Source organism: Bos indicus x Bos taurus, chromosome 20, assembly GCF_003369695.1.
Source record: "Bos indicus x Bos taurus breed Angus x Brahman F1 hybrid chromosome 20, Bos_hybrid_MaternalHap_v2.0, whole genome shotgun sequence".
In the NCBI taxonomy this organism is placed as follows: domain Eukaryota; kingdom Metazoa; phylum Chordata; class Mammalia; order Artiodactyla; family Bovidae; genus Bos; species Bos indicus x Bos taurus.
The window spans coordinates 71,423,426-71,436,203 of record NC_040095.1 but is presented as its reverse complement, the minus strand read 5'-3'; the positions used below and the strand labels follow the sequence as shown (position 1 = coordinate 71,436,203).

Here is a 12,778-nt window from a genome sequence, read left to right as displayed (position 1 = left end):
GGCCTGAGAGATGAGAGAAGCCGCTTGGCAGGAGTGTTACTTGGGGGTGAAGAGATGTTTTGGAGCTTGGTGGAGGTCGACAGCTCTGTGCATGTCCTAAATGCCAGCACGCTTTCACTTGAAAGCGGCTTTATGGTACATGAATTACAGCTCAGTCAAGAGAAAGAAGCAGCCGGGGTGGAGCTTCTGCTCTTGTGTGGTTTTGTCTGGTCTTGGCCCCCACGGCCCCATGGGGTGCGGGGTGCCTGGGGGTTTCTGACCCAAAGGACTGTGTGGGACAGGTTTCCACGTTCTTACAAGTGAGTGCATGGTAGAAAAACAGGACCTTCTGGACCCAGGAGCCCAGAGCCCCTGAAGGCAGCCCCCGACCTGGGGAGCGCGGGCCCAGGGGAGGCGGCCCCTGCCCGACTGGCCTGGCCTCGCTTTCTAGGAAGGAGGTTAAGGAGACGTTTCTGCACGGAGGGGGCAGGGCTGAGGGTGGGTGGGAGGGCCCGTGAGGGCAGCTGTGGCGGGCAGGACGTTCAGGAAGGGCCGCTCCCTCAGAGGGAGGGAGGTGGTGGGGCCCTGGCCTCCCCCTCCTGAGTGGAAGGGTGGGGAGGGGGCACCATGGTGCCCAGGCCGCCTTGCTCACCTTGGCCTTATTAGCACCTTCCTGCCCTGCTGAGCAGGGGGACACAGGCCCAGAGGGGCCACGCAGGCCTAGAGGGCAGGGCCCAGTGGAGCTCCCGAGAGAGCTAAGCAGTGTGCCCAGGGCTGGTGCCTATTGCTACCTTGGCAGGTGTGGTCACAGAGAGGCCACACGGCCCTCCTGCTGGCTCTTCCCTGTCTCTGGGCCTCCCTCCAGAGCTGCGACAGTGGCCGGCGTGGTTGGTGTTGCCGGTGTGGCCGATGTAGCTGGCATGGTCTCTGTGCCCAGTGTGGCCTCCGTGGCTGGTGTAGCTGATGTGGCCAGCATGGCCTCTGTGGCTGGCGTGGCCTCTGTGGCTGGTGTAGCCGATTTGGCCAGCATGGCCGCAGTCTAGCTTGTGCATCTCCGGGAACCAGTGCCTTTTCATCCCGTGAGGCACGTGTTTGCCGGCAGCTGCCTTTGGAGCCGAGTGCTCCTCCTGAGGTCACTGCCTGGGACACTTCCCGCCTGGGAGTCCCAGCCTGACTGTGGTCTTCCCCTCACAGGAGGCCTGCCGTGGGCGCTGAGAAGTCGAACCCTTCCAAGCGGCACCGGGACCGCCTCAATGCCGAGCTGGACCACCTGGCCAGCCTGCTGCCGCTGCCGCCCGACATCATCTCTAAGCTCGACAAGCTTTCTGTCCTGCGTCTCAGCGTCAGCTATCTCAGGGTGAAAAGCTTCTTCCAAGGTAGGACCCTCACCTCTGTCCCCTGGGCCTCACCTGGGCCCACCTGGCTTCCCCGGGATGGGCCTGTTTTCACTCCTTGTCTGGAACCCTTTAGAGGCAGAGAGCAGCTCTGGTGGGGAGGGCGGGCCGGCCCGCCCTGTTTGGCTCGCCTGCCCAGCCCTGGGGATGCTGTGCTGGGTCGGTGCAGGGCAGCTGATGTGTCCGTCGGGCCCTCGCAGTGCACTGGGTACTTGCTTATGTCCAGTGCCCCCGGCCAAGCCTTACTCCTCGCGTGGCCTGGCTGAGCTCTTGGGGAAAAAATGTGGTTATCCCCGGCCTGCTTCAGCAGCCCAGACCGCGGCCATCAGCCCTCAGCCAAGTCTGAACTTCTTACAAAACTGTGCATTTATTCTGTGTCTTTGGGCAGAGGTAAGACGAGTGTTTACAGGGGGCACGTGTGGACACCAGGGGGTGGTGGACGGCAGCCGACTGCCCGCTCACGCTCTGCTCAGGGCTCTGGGAGTCAACGCGTGCACAGCCTCCTGAGACTGAAACCCGCCTAGGGCTGTGGTTAGGAGGGCCGGCCGCTGAGGCTGCGGCCCAGAACCACGGGACCCGGGCCTGTGCAGCGCCGGCCCCGCCGCAGGGCTACGGATGTGCGTGCATCCGACGTGCCTGAGGTGTGGCAGCCACTGTGCCTTGCTGGCTTTCTCGGCCTGGGCGGGCATATTTCCTGAGGACTCAGGCTGCTTTCAACCCCGACGCCCCCAGGGACTCGCTCGCCGTGCCCTCCAGCTGGGCCAGCGCTGACTAGCCTGGCACAGGGCCTGCCCGGCCCTCCCTTTGTCTCCAGGAGCGGGAACCCCAGTCGTCCCGCTGAGGCTGGCCCTGGGAGCCCCCTCTGTGTGAGGACCCTGACGGGTCTAGGTCCCACTCCCGGGGTCCCGTGGCCCCTCCCCTGTGTCCGGCTCTGCTCTGGGGCTGGACCCGTGCTGGGGGCACACACGGCACACTGCGTGGGACTGGCCCCGGTGAGCCGAGCTGTCTCGCGTGGAAAGGCACCTCTGTCCCTGGGGGAGGCTGAGTGCTCAGAGCTGTGTCTGCTGAGCCAGGCTTGGTTTTGGGGGCGGGGAGGTCCTTGCTCCTTGTGATGCCCACCTGTGTCCACCACCACCCCCCACCCCGGCGCATGGGCTCGTGGACATCATAGGATGGGGACATAGGCAGAGTTTTGACAGCTTGGCCTGGGATTCACCCAGCACCAGCCCAGGTTCATCCCCCAGTAAATCACCCAGACCCCCTGGCCCCCCGTGGCTGGAGGCACAAGCTTAGGAGGCATTTTTGGAAAAGTAGGCTTGGAGGGCAGCAGAGAATGGTGGGTGCCATGGGGACAGGAATTCGGGGGGTCACCAGGAGAATTGTGCAGGCTGGAGGGCTTCCAGGAGGAGGCGAGGGGGCGGTGTGGTGTGCAGGCCACCCTCTATGCTGCCCTTGCTACTGCAGTCCTGCACTGAGAAGGCCCCACCCTCCCCAGCTGTGGTCTGGGCCCCTCCCCCAGCACCTGGTGCCCTGCCCTGCTGGTCCCCCTCCCTGCGGTCAGCCCCGAGGCCCCTGCGGATTCCCAGGTCTACACCTCTTGCAACCGCCAGGAGTCCTGCCTTCTCTTGCGTGTCCCACTGGCCCACTTGCAGAACTGGGCCTGAATTCTGTCTGAGTCCCTCCCATGCCCACAATCTCCTGTCCCTCCTTTAAGCACCTGTATTTCCTTGGATCTCGGGTATGGTTGCCCGGGACTGTGACGGGCCCAGGAAAATGGGGAAATTCGAGCATTATGTGGCTCTTTGTGTGAAGTGGGTGGCCACTTTCCCAGCTCCTCTATTCCAAGCAGAAGCTGAAAGCGACAGGTCTACAGGGTTCACATGACGTGTGTGCATGCTAAGTCACTTCACTCGTGTCCAACTCTTTGTGACCCTTTGGACTGTTAGTCCACAAGGCTCCTCTGTCCATGGGATTCTCCAGGCAAGAATACTGGAGTGGGTTGCCATGCCCTCCTCCAGGGGATCTTCCAACCCAAGGATCGACCCACATCTCCTGTAGCTCCTGCATTGCAGGCCGATTCCTTACTGCTGAGCCCCTGGGGAAGCCTTCCAGTGACACTACTTCTAAATTAAACATCAGTACCTCCAGCTGCTGGGACCTGTGGCATGGGGCCCAGGGCATGTGATTCCTAGTCACCGTGGACTCCATGGTTTCTGGATGCTGAATTCTCTGGGGCTTCGGGAGACCAGGGGCTGCGGCCAGCTTTCTGCTTTGGGGTCAGGCCTTCAGGCATCTCTCAGCCCCTCCTGAGTGCCTCCTGGGGAGGGCTCCGTCCCCAGGGCCCTGGTGGGGGCACTGCAGACCCGGCCAAGCCCCTACTGGGGCTGACGCACAGACTCGCTAAAGCTTTTCTGTCCCATCCAAGTACTAACCATGCCCGATCCTGCTCAGCTTCTGAGTCAGAACAGATTGGCCACGTTCAGGGTGGTATGGCTGTAGATAAGCCTTTATCCCTAAGAGGCGGTTACAGAAGTTCTGTTTTACTATCCAGGTTTCTAAGTCTTACTGAAAATGCATCAGGTCTTTAGGTAGGAAAAATGCAAATGTGTGAAACAGCAAAAGCAGTTATTCAGCACTGGTGTGGTCTTGGTGTGGAGTCCAGGGCCCTTGTCTTGGAGCCACAGGCCCTGCTGGTGCTGCCGGTTCTCCAGCCCCATCTGTGCTCACAAAGGAGAAAGCTCCGTGAAGGGATGACAGGCCCTCTCCGAAGGCCTTGGGATGCTGGGGCCTCACGGGCCCATCTTCAGAAACTCTCAGACCCCGATTCCCAGGGCTTGGTCTCCATCCCCACTGAGGGTCCTCCATCCCCCACTGCGGGGCCTCCATCCCCACTGCGGGGTCTCCATCCCCCACTGCGGGGTCTCCATCCCCACTGCGGGGCCTCCATCCCCACTGTGGAGTCTCCATCCTCCACTGCGGGGCCTCCATCCCCACTGCGGGGTCTCCATCCCCACTGCGGGGCCTCCATCCCCACTGTGGAGTCTCCATCCTCCACTGTGGGGCCTCCATCCCCACTGTGGGGTCTCTATCTCCATTGTGGGGTCTCCATTCCCTTTCTGGGGTCTCCACCCCCCATTCGAGGGACCCCATCCCTGTCCCCGGGGTTCCCCATGCCCAGGGATTCCTCAGTGACCCATGTGGACAGCTGGGCCAGGTTTGGGGCTGCTCAGTAGGGGTTTTCTGTTCACCTTCCTCCCACAGAGGCTTCCATCTGCCTTTGGGACACTGAAAGCGGACTGGTCACTCCCTCTCTGGTCACTTCCTCGGGTACAGCTGTGTCCAGCCAGGCCAGGGTTGGTGGCCTTGGAAAGGCTTCGATTCTGTTGTTTCCAGGAGTTCAGGCATCGGCCAGGTGTCTGCCTGAATGCATGGTCCCTCTAAACCAGGAGCAGAGTCCTCCTCCCACACTGAGTCTGATCCCTTTTGCCCCGAGGCAGGGGGATGCCCCATCAGGTCTGCGGAGCCCGCACGCTGCCAGTGGGAGGCCCTGCTGGTCACAGCTTGGGGAGATAATGAACTTGACTTCTGTATCACCCTTTTCTCCCAAGGATTCCCAAGTTGTGATCTTCCTCAAGCTTTACATTTTAGGGGAAATTCTAAACATTTTCCTGAATTCATTCCCTCTGCATAGTTAGAAAAAAGTCGAGCTTAAAAATTGGATCTTAATCTCTGCTTCCTGACTCAGAAATGGATAATTTCATTAAAGCTTCCATAAAAAGTCACCTTTGGGAAGGACATGAACTGGAAAGTTCCAGCCTCCAAGAGTAATAACGGCCTGCAAATTTGCTTGTAGTGTCATGTTTGTGTCAACTTTCATGAATTTTTAAAAGGCAGTGAGCTTATTTAATTACTTAACTTGGTTCTGCGTAGACTGAGGGCTGGTGCTTCTTAGTTATAAACCCTTTGCTTGTACCAAAGAGAGGGATTTTCCACTCTTGCAAGTTTCACTGTTTGCAAGAGGGGAAACTGGGAGCTGATCACAGAAAAGGGAGGAAGGGTGGGTGGAGAACATGAAGGACCCTGAGGGAGCGGGAGCCAGGTTCTCTCCAGGACGTGTGGCCCAGGACGTGAGGTCCCAGCCGCCCAGGCACCCCCTTCTAAGGCCCAGCACTCAGCACTGTGGCATTGACCTGGGCAGGAGACTCTCTGGACCTGGGCTTCAAGGGCCTAGAATGGGGACCAGTGTGCAGATGACCGAGGACCCCCGTCACCCTAGCCTGGCAGGTGGCAAGACCAAGGACCCCCGTCACCCTAGCCTGGCAGGTGGCAAGACCAAGGACCCCCGTCACCCTAGCCTGGCAGGTGGCAAGACCAAGGACCCCCGTCACCCTAGCCTGGCAGGTGGCAAGACCAAGGACCCCCGTCACCCTAGCCTGGCAGGTGGCAAGACCAAGGACCCCCAGTCATCCTAGCCTGGCAGGTGGCAAGACCAAGGACCCCCAGTCATCCTAGCCTGGCCGGTGGCAAGACCAAGGACCCCCGGTCACCCTAGCATGGCAGGTGGTAAGACCAAGGACCCCCGTCACCCTAGCCTGGCAGGTGGCAAGACCAAGGACCTCTGTCACCCTAGCCTGGAAGGTGGCAAGACCAAGGACCCCTGGTCATCCTAGCCTGGCCGGTGGCAAGACCAAGGACCCCCGGTCACCCTAGCCTGGTGGGTGGCAAGACCAAGGACCCCTGTCACCCTAGCCTGGAAGGTGGCAAGACCAAGGACCCCTGGTCATCCTAGCCTGGCCGGTGGCAAGACCAAGGACCCCCGGTCACCCTAGCCTGGCAGGTGGTAAGACCAAGGACCCCCAGTCACCCTAGCCTGGCTGGGATGAACAGAGAGGGGGGACACTCAGCAGACAGAACCAGGAGGGGAAAGCACAGGTTCGGCCTCCAGGGATGATCCAGAGATCCCTGAGTGCTGAGCACCCATCCCCCGCTCACTGTCCGCCTGGCCCGGGCCTGGGGTCAGCCCACCTGCACGCTCTGTGCCGGATGGACCCTGGCCCTGGGCTCGCCTGAGCTGGGTGGGTCTGCTTCACCCCCTCCAGGTGGCAGGTCCACAGGCCCCGCATCCTGAGCTGTGTCTGGGACACGCAGGATGCTGTGCTCCTCTGCGGGTCAGAGATGAAATTCTCCCCAAGACTTAGGGACCTGTGACCCAGGAGTGCAGTGTATGTGGCTGAGCTAAACTGTGAGGTTCTCAGCTTTCACTGACGAGTCATCCTCCCCTGATGAGCTCTGCTGGGAATGAGTGTCTGTGACCCTGCAGAGCACGTCCTAAGGCCTGGCCCCACTGTGCCGGGGGTGGCAGGGGAAGACAGGGCTCCGAGAGGGGCTTGGGGCAGGAGACCCTGTCCCTGAGAATGAGCGCCCCTGCAAGTGGAGGCTCCAGGGGGCCCTCCCCATCGTGTTCTGCGAGCAAGGCGCTCCCGCCTCTGAGCGGCGAGGCATGCGAGGCCTGAGATGCTGAGAGCCGGGTTGGGACCGGACTCTCCTGCCTTCAAGGGGCTGCTCCGTGGATTCCTCCCCAGGGGATGTGGCTGTGGCTGTGGCTGTGTCTCCTCTCCAGCCCTTCCGCTGCGGGAGCCCCTTCCCCCAAGCGTGGACAGCTTCTGAAGGACGGCCCCCAGGGCCTTTCCAGCAAAGGCACACTGCTCTGGGTCATGTCAGGCTGTGTGCACACCTGCCTCTTACCCTAGGCGGGTCCCCTGCATAGCCATCATTCAGAAAGATCACCCCGGATCGTTTTGTGCTGGTTCCACTTCTCCTGTTGTCTCTTAGTTGCCTCTGGAGGCGGAGTCTAGCCCAGGGGAGGAGCAGGCTCCTAGTTCATTCCCTCATTTGTTCACTCCCCTGGTTCCTGAGTCCCCCCAGGGCATCTGTCCCCCAGGAAACAGGAAAGAGCATTGCCTTTTCTCTCTCTGCTGTGGGATGGACCGGGGGCAGTCCCGGACCTTCCCTGTCCCTTCTGGTCATTTAGGGTCTCTCAGTCCCTGGTACTTGTATGATCATCAGTCCAGCCAAACGTTAAATCTCTGAAAGAATTTCAAATGTGAGCCTTCTCGCTGCCTAGTCTGAGGGTCTGGCAGGCAGGGTTGGGGCAGGGGGAGCCTGATGGTGAGCTTTGCTGCCTCTTCCTGAGGTCCTGCCTCACCAGAGCCACGGTTTCTGGCCTTTCCAAGTCAGAGCAGCAGCAGGAAGAAGAGGTGAGGTTGGGAGAAGTCTGCCTGGCGTTGCCGGGAGCTGGCACCCAGGCTGGGTGGTCTTGGTGTTTTCCCAGCTTCTGAGGACCACATGCCTGGGGTGTCTGTCTGTCTCAGTGGCTGACATGGGTCATCCTCTCTAGTCACTTCCTTGCGCTTCCTTCTTTAACACAAGTGTCAGACAGCTGCATGCCTAAAGGCATCCTCCCAGGAGGAGCTAAGATACCCTCGGCCAGTGTTTGGATATTGTGGCCCCACCTACTCCACAGGAAACGTACGTCTTTGACGGGCCTGGTTGACACATGGTGCTTCTCACTTGCAGCCCAAACGCCTTTGGAGTTCTTGAATATAGAGAGACACCCGGCCCACGGGCCTCTGGAGGCACGTGCAGGCTTCACAGGGCCATCACAAAGCTCCTCTCGCTGGGCGCCAGCAGGGGCGGGGCCCCAGCCCTCTCCTGGCGCGTGTGGCGGGGTGAGACCAACAGCACCGCCCTCCGAGGAAGTCCTCCTTCCAGCCTCAAACATCTCTCACCTCTGACGTCCTCTCTGAAGCCTCGCCAAGGTCATCTGAGGCCAACAGTTGGCACATGTCGTGGGGCCTTGGCCCAAATTCAGGCTGAAAGTTTCACATTAACGACAAGCTCTAATGCAGGTAAACGAGACAGCAGCTGTGGTCCTCACCTCCCAGGATTTATAGTCCAGTGGGGAAGGTCTGCCACCAAACACACAGACTCTTCCATTTCCGGAAGATACAATGTCGAGTACCTGTAGCCATCAGGCAGATGACATGTAAAATACAAGATGAAATATCTGAAACCTTTAAACATGTATCGCTCAGTTGGCAGGAAATTAAGGAATACTCAAAGAGACTAAAAACTAAGTGCAGTTGAGAACCCAAAGAGAAATTTTTTAAAAACATTTTTAAAAGATGTACCTCCTTTAAAATGCAGAAGGAAGGCAAGGTTTGGGCTGCAAGGAGGGATGGAGAAGGGTGTCAATCAGAGCAAACACTGATGTGTGAAATAGTAATAATGGCATACGGTAAGGGCGAAAAATGAGAAAAATAAAGCCCTGGCCATGACAGCATATAAATTTGGAGAGGGAGATTTGAGTTAAAGATGTCAACATTTCTTGTATTAATTAAATTTGGAGGTTGAGTAACTAATTCTTAATAAAATTTTCAGAATAGTCATCAATACAACAGAAAGGTTTAACTTTCAAAATAATGGAGAGAAAAAAGTAGAATGAGAAAATGTAATTAATCAAAAGAAAAAGACAGGAAAGAAGAAAAAAGAAAGGTGGAAGAGTGTAACAGATAGAAAGCGTAGAATTCCCAATGTGCCATTAGTTACAGTCGATGTAAGTGGACTGAACAGGCCAACTAAGAGATAAGGATCAGAGACAAGAAACAGAGGAAAACAACAGAATGGGAAAGACCAGAGATCTCTTCAAGAAAATTAGACATACCAAGGGAACATTTCATGCAAAGACGGGCTCAATAAAGGACAGAAATGGTATGGACCTAACAGAAGCAGAAGAGATTAAGAAGAGGTGGCAAGAATACACAGAAGAACTGTACAAAAAAGATCTTCACGACCCAGATAATCACGATGGTATGATCACTCACCTAGAGCCAGACATTCTGGAGTGTGAAGTCAAGTTGCCCTTATAAAGCATAACTACGAACAAAGCTAGTGGAGGTTATGGAATTCCAGTTGAGCTATTCCAAATCCTGAAAGATGATGCTGTGAAAGTGCTGCAGTCAATATGCCAGCAAATTTGGAAAACTCAGCAGTGGCCACAGGACTGGAATAGGTCAGTTTTCATTCCAATACCAAAGAAAGGCAATGCCAAAGAACGCTTAAATTACTGCACATTTGCACTCATCTCACACACTAGTAAAGTAATGCTCAAAATTCTCCAAGCCAGGCTTCAGCACTACGTGAACCATGAACTTCCAGATGTTCAAGCTGGTTTTAGAAAAGGCAGAGGAACCAGAGATCAAATTGCCAACATCTGCGGGATCATGGAAAAAGCAAGAGAGTTCCAGAAAAACATCTATTTCTCCTTTATTGACTATGCCAAAGCCTTTGATTGTGTGGATCACAATAAACTGTGGAAAATTCTGAAAGAGATGGGAATACCAGACCATCTGACCTGCCTCTTGAGAAACCTATATATGGGTCAGGAAGCAACAGTTAGAACTGGACATGGAACAACAGACTGGTTCCAAATAGGAAAAGGAGTACGTCAAGGCTGTATATTGTCACCCTGCTTATTTAACTTCTATGCAGAGTACATCATGAGAAACTCTGGGCTGGAAGAAACACAAGCTGGAATCAAGATTGCCGGGAGAAATATCAATAACCTCAGATATGCAGATGGCACCACCCTTACGGCAGAAAGTGAAGAGGAACTAAAAAGCCTCTTGATGAAAGTGAAAGAGGAGAGTGAAAAAGTTGGCTTAAAGCTCGACATTCAGAAAACGAAGATCATGGCATCTGGTTCCACCATTTCATGGGAAATAGATGGGGAAACAGGGGACTTTATTTTTTGGGGGGCTCCAAAATCACTCCAGATGATGACTGCAGCCATGAAATTAAAAGACACTCCTTGGAAGGAAAGTTATGACCAACCTAGATAGCATATTCAAAAGCAGAGACATTACTTTGCCAACAAAGGTCCGTCTAGTCAAGGCTATGGTTTTTCCTGTGGCCATGTATGGATGCGAGAGTTGGACTGTGAAGAAGGCTGAGCGCCGAAGAATTGATGCTTTTGAACTGTGGTGTTGGAGAAGACTCTTGAGAGTCCCTTGGGCTGCAAGGAGATCCAACCAGTCCATTCTGAAGGAGATCAGCCCTGGGATTTCTTTGGAGGGAATGATGCTAAAGCTGAAACTCCAGTACTTTGGCCACTTCATGCGAAGAGTTGACTCATTGGAAAAGACTGTGATGCTGGGAGGGATTGGGGGCAGGAGGAGAAGGGGACGACAGAGGATGAGATGGCTGGATGGCATCACCGACTCGATGGACGTAAGTTTGAGTGAACTCCGGGAGTTGTTGATGGACAGGGAGGCCTGGCGTGCTGTGATTCATGGGATCACAAAGAGTTGGACACGACTGAGCGACTGAACTGAACTGAACTGAAGAGATAAGGATTGTTAGAGTGAATATCTCTGTTTACAAAAGGCACAGAAAGGTTGAAAGTAAAAGGATGGGAAAAGATACATTGGAAAAATACTAACTGAAATACATTTGCTAAAGCTATAGGGTGAAAAATATTACTTGAGATCATGAGAGCCTATCATTTAAAAGTCATTAAGCATTTTATTTTATCAAGCAAAGAGAATAATTTTAAATTTGTGTGTTTTTAATAACACCACCTCAAAAATATGAAACCAATATTGACAGAAGTATAAGGAAAAATACATGAATTCATCATCAGAGAGAAAGATTTTAGAAAGTTCTCTCAGTACTTGATAGATCAGAGAAATAAAATTCAGTAACAATTAAAGAACATTTGAGCAATGCAAAAAAGGGTTAATCTCTGAAACTTACACTCACATCTTTTCAAGCCCACATGTAACTTGTAAATATACTGAAAATATGCATGCATGCTCAGTCACTTCAGTCATGTCCAACTCTTTGCCACTGTATGGACTGTAGCCCACCGGGCTCCTCTGTCCATGGGACTCTCCAGGCAAGAATACTAGAGTGGGTTGCCATTCCCTCCTCCTGGGGATCTTCCCAACCTAGGGATCAAACCTGTGTCTCCTGCATTGCAGGCAGATTCTTTACCCACTGAACCACCTGGGAAGCCCATATTGAAAATATATTGGGCAATAAAGCAAATCACAATAAATTTCAAAAGACAAAATCATGAAGAATGCATGGTGAGCCCTCAAGCCAGTTAAGCTGGAAATCTGTAGAAAAGATGACTTGAAAGCCCTTACATTTGGAAGTAAACACATTTGTAAATAACATAGATCAAAGTGGAAAACACGACAGAACTGAGGAAATGTTTGCAAATCAAAATGTGTGAGCTCAGTTGTGTTGGACTCTTTGTGACCTCATGGACTGAATACCACCAGGCTGCTCTGTCCATCAAAATGTGTAGCTGCAGCTAATGCAATTCTTAGAAATAAATCAACTTGAGGGTCTAATGTGAAAGAAGAAGGGCTGAAATTAACAAGCTAAACATTCAGTGTTGCTAAAAAAAAAAGTGAAGTAAATAAAAAACAGTCATAAGAAATAATAAAGCAGAAGGTATTTGTGAAATAGAAAGGTAACATACAATAGAATTCCTTTAAAATGATAAAACAGTAAAGATCTGGTGAGATTGATCAAGGAAAAATAGCAAACAGTATTAGGAAATAAAAGGAACATTATATAGCATATTATATATAAAGCATGATGATATATGCTGCAGATATTTAAAAGATGGCTTGAAATTATTATGAACAAATTTATGCTGCTGCTACTGCTGCTAAGTCATCTCAGTCGTGTCCGACTCCGTGCGACCCCATAGACGGCAGCCCACCAGGCTCCCCCGTCCTGGGATTCTCCAGGCAAGAACACTGGAGTGGGTTGCCATTTCCTTCTCCAATGCATGAAAGGGAAAAGCGAAAGTGAAGTCGCTCAGTCGTGTCCAACTCCCAGCAACCCCATGGACTGGAGCCCAGCAGGCTCCTCCGTCCATGGGATTCTCTAGGCAAGAGTACTGGAGTGGGGTGCCATCGCCCTCTCCGAAATTTGTGCTAGTAGATTTGAAAATATAGTAAATGCTTAGAAATACAGCTTATTAAAATTGACTCAAGAAAAAATAAAACACCCAAATAGTCATATGGCTATTTGAATGAGTGGTTAAAATCTTCCCACAGAGAAAAATCTAGGCCCAGACAGTTTTAAACCAATTTCTACTAAATGTCAAAGGAAAAATAAGTCCACCCTATACTGAGTCCATGGCACAGAATTGTAACGAAGGTTCTGATGTGAACTCACATTATGCACACACACACACACACACACAAGTGTGCCTGTGCGTGTGTGCCTGTGTTATGTGTGTTCCAGCTCTGCCTGCTGAAGGGGCTACCCCAGTACAGGGGACACAGCTGGCCTTCAGACCTCGGTTTCCAGACACAGTTCACCAC

The 12,778-nt window shown here is 53.5% G+C and overlaps 1 protein-coding gene across 1 annotated transcript in view; it reads left to right on the top strand.

Annotated features, from left to right (window-relative positions):
- Positions 1 to 12,778, top strand: part of AHRR (aryl-hydrocarbon receptor repressor) — an 86,227-nt gene that overhangs the window by 17,527 nt on the left and 55,922 nt on the right. Inside the window, exon 3 of the mRNA XM_027520306.1 lies at positions 1,174 to 1,355. Within this exon, the coding sequence (XP_027376107.1) occupies positions 1,174 to 1,355 (182 nt within the window). The remainder of the gene's footprint in view (positions 1 to 1,173; positions 1,356 to 12,778) is intronic.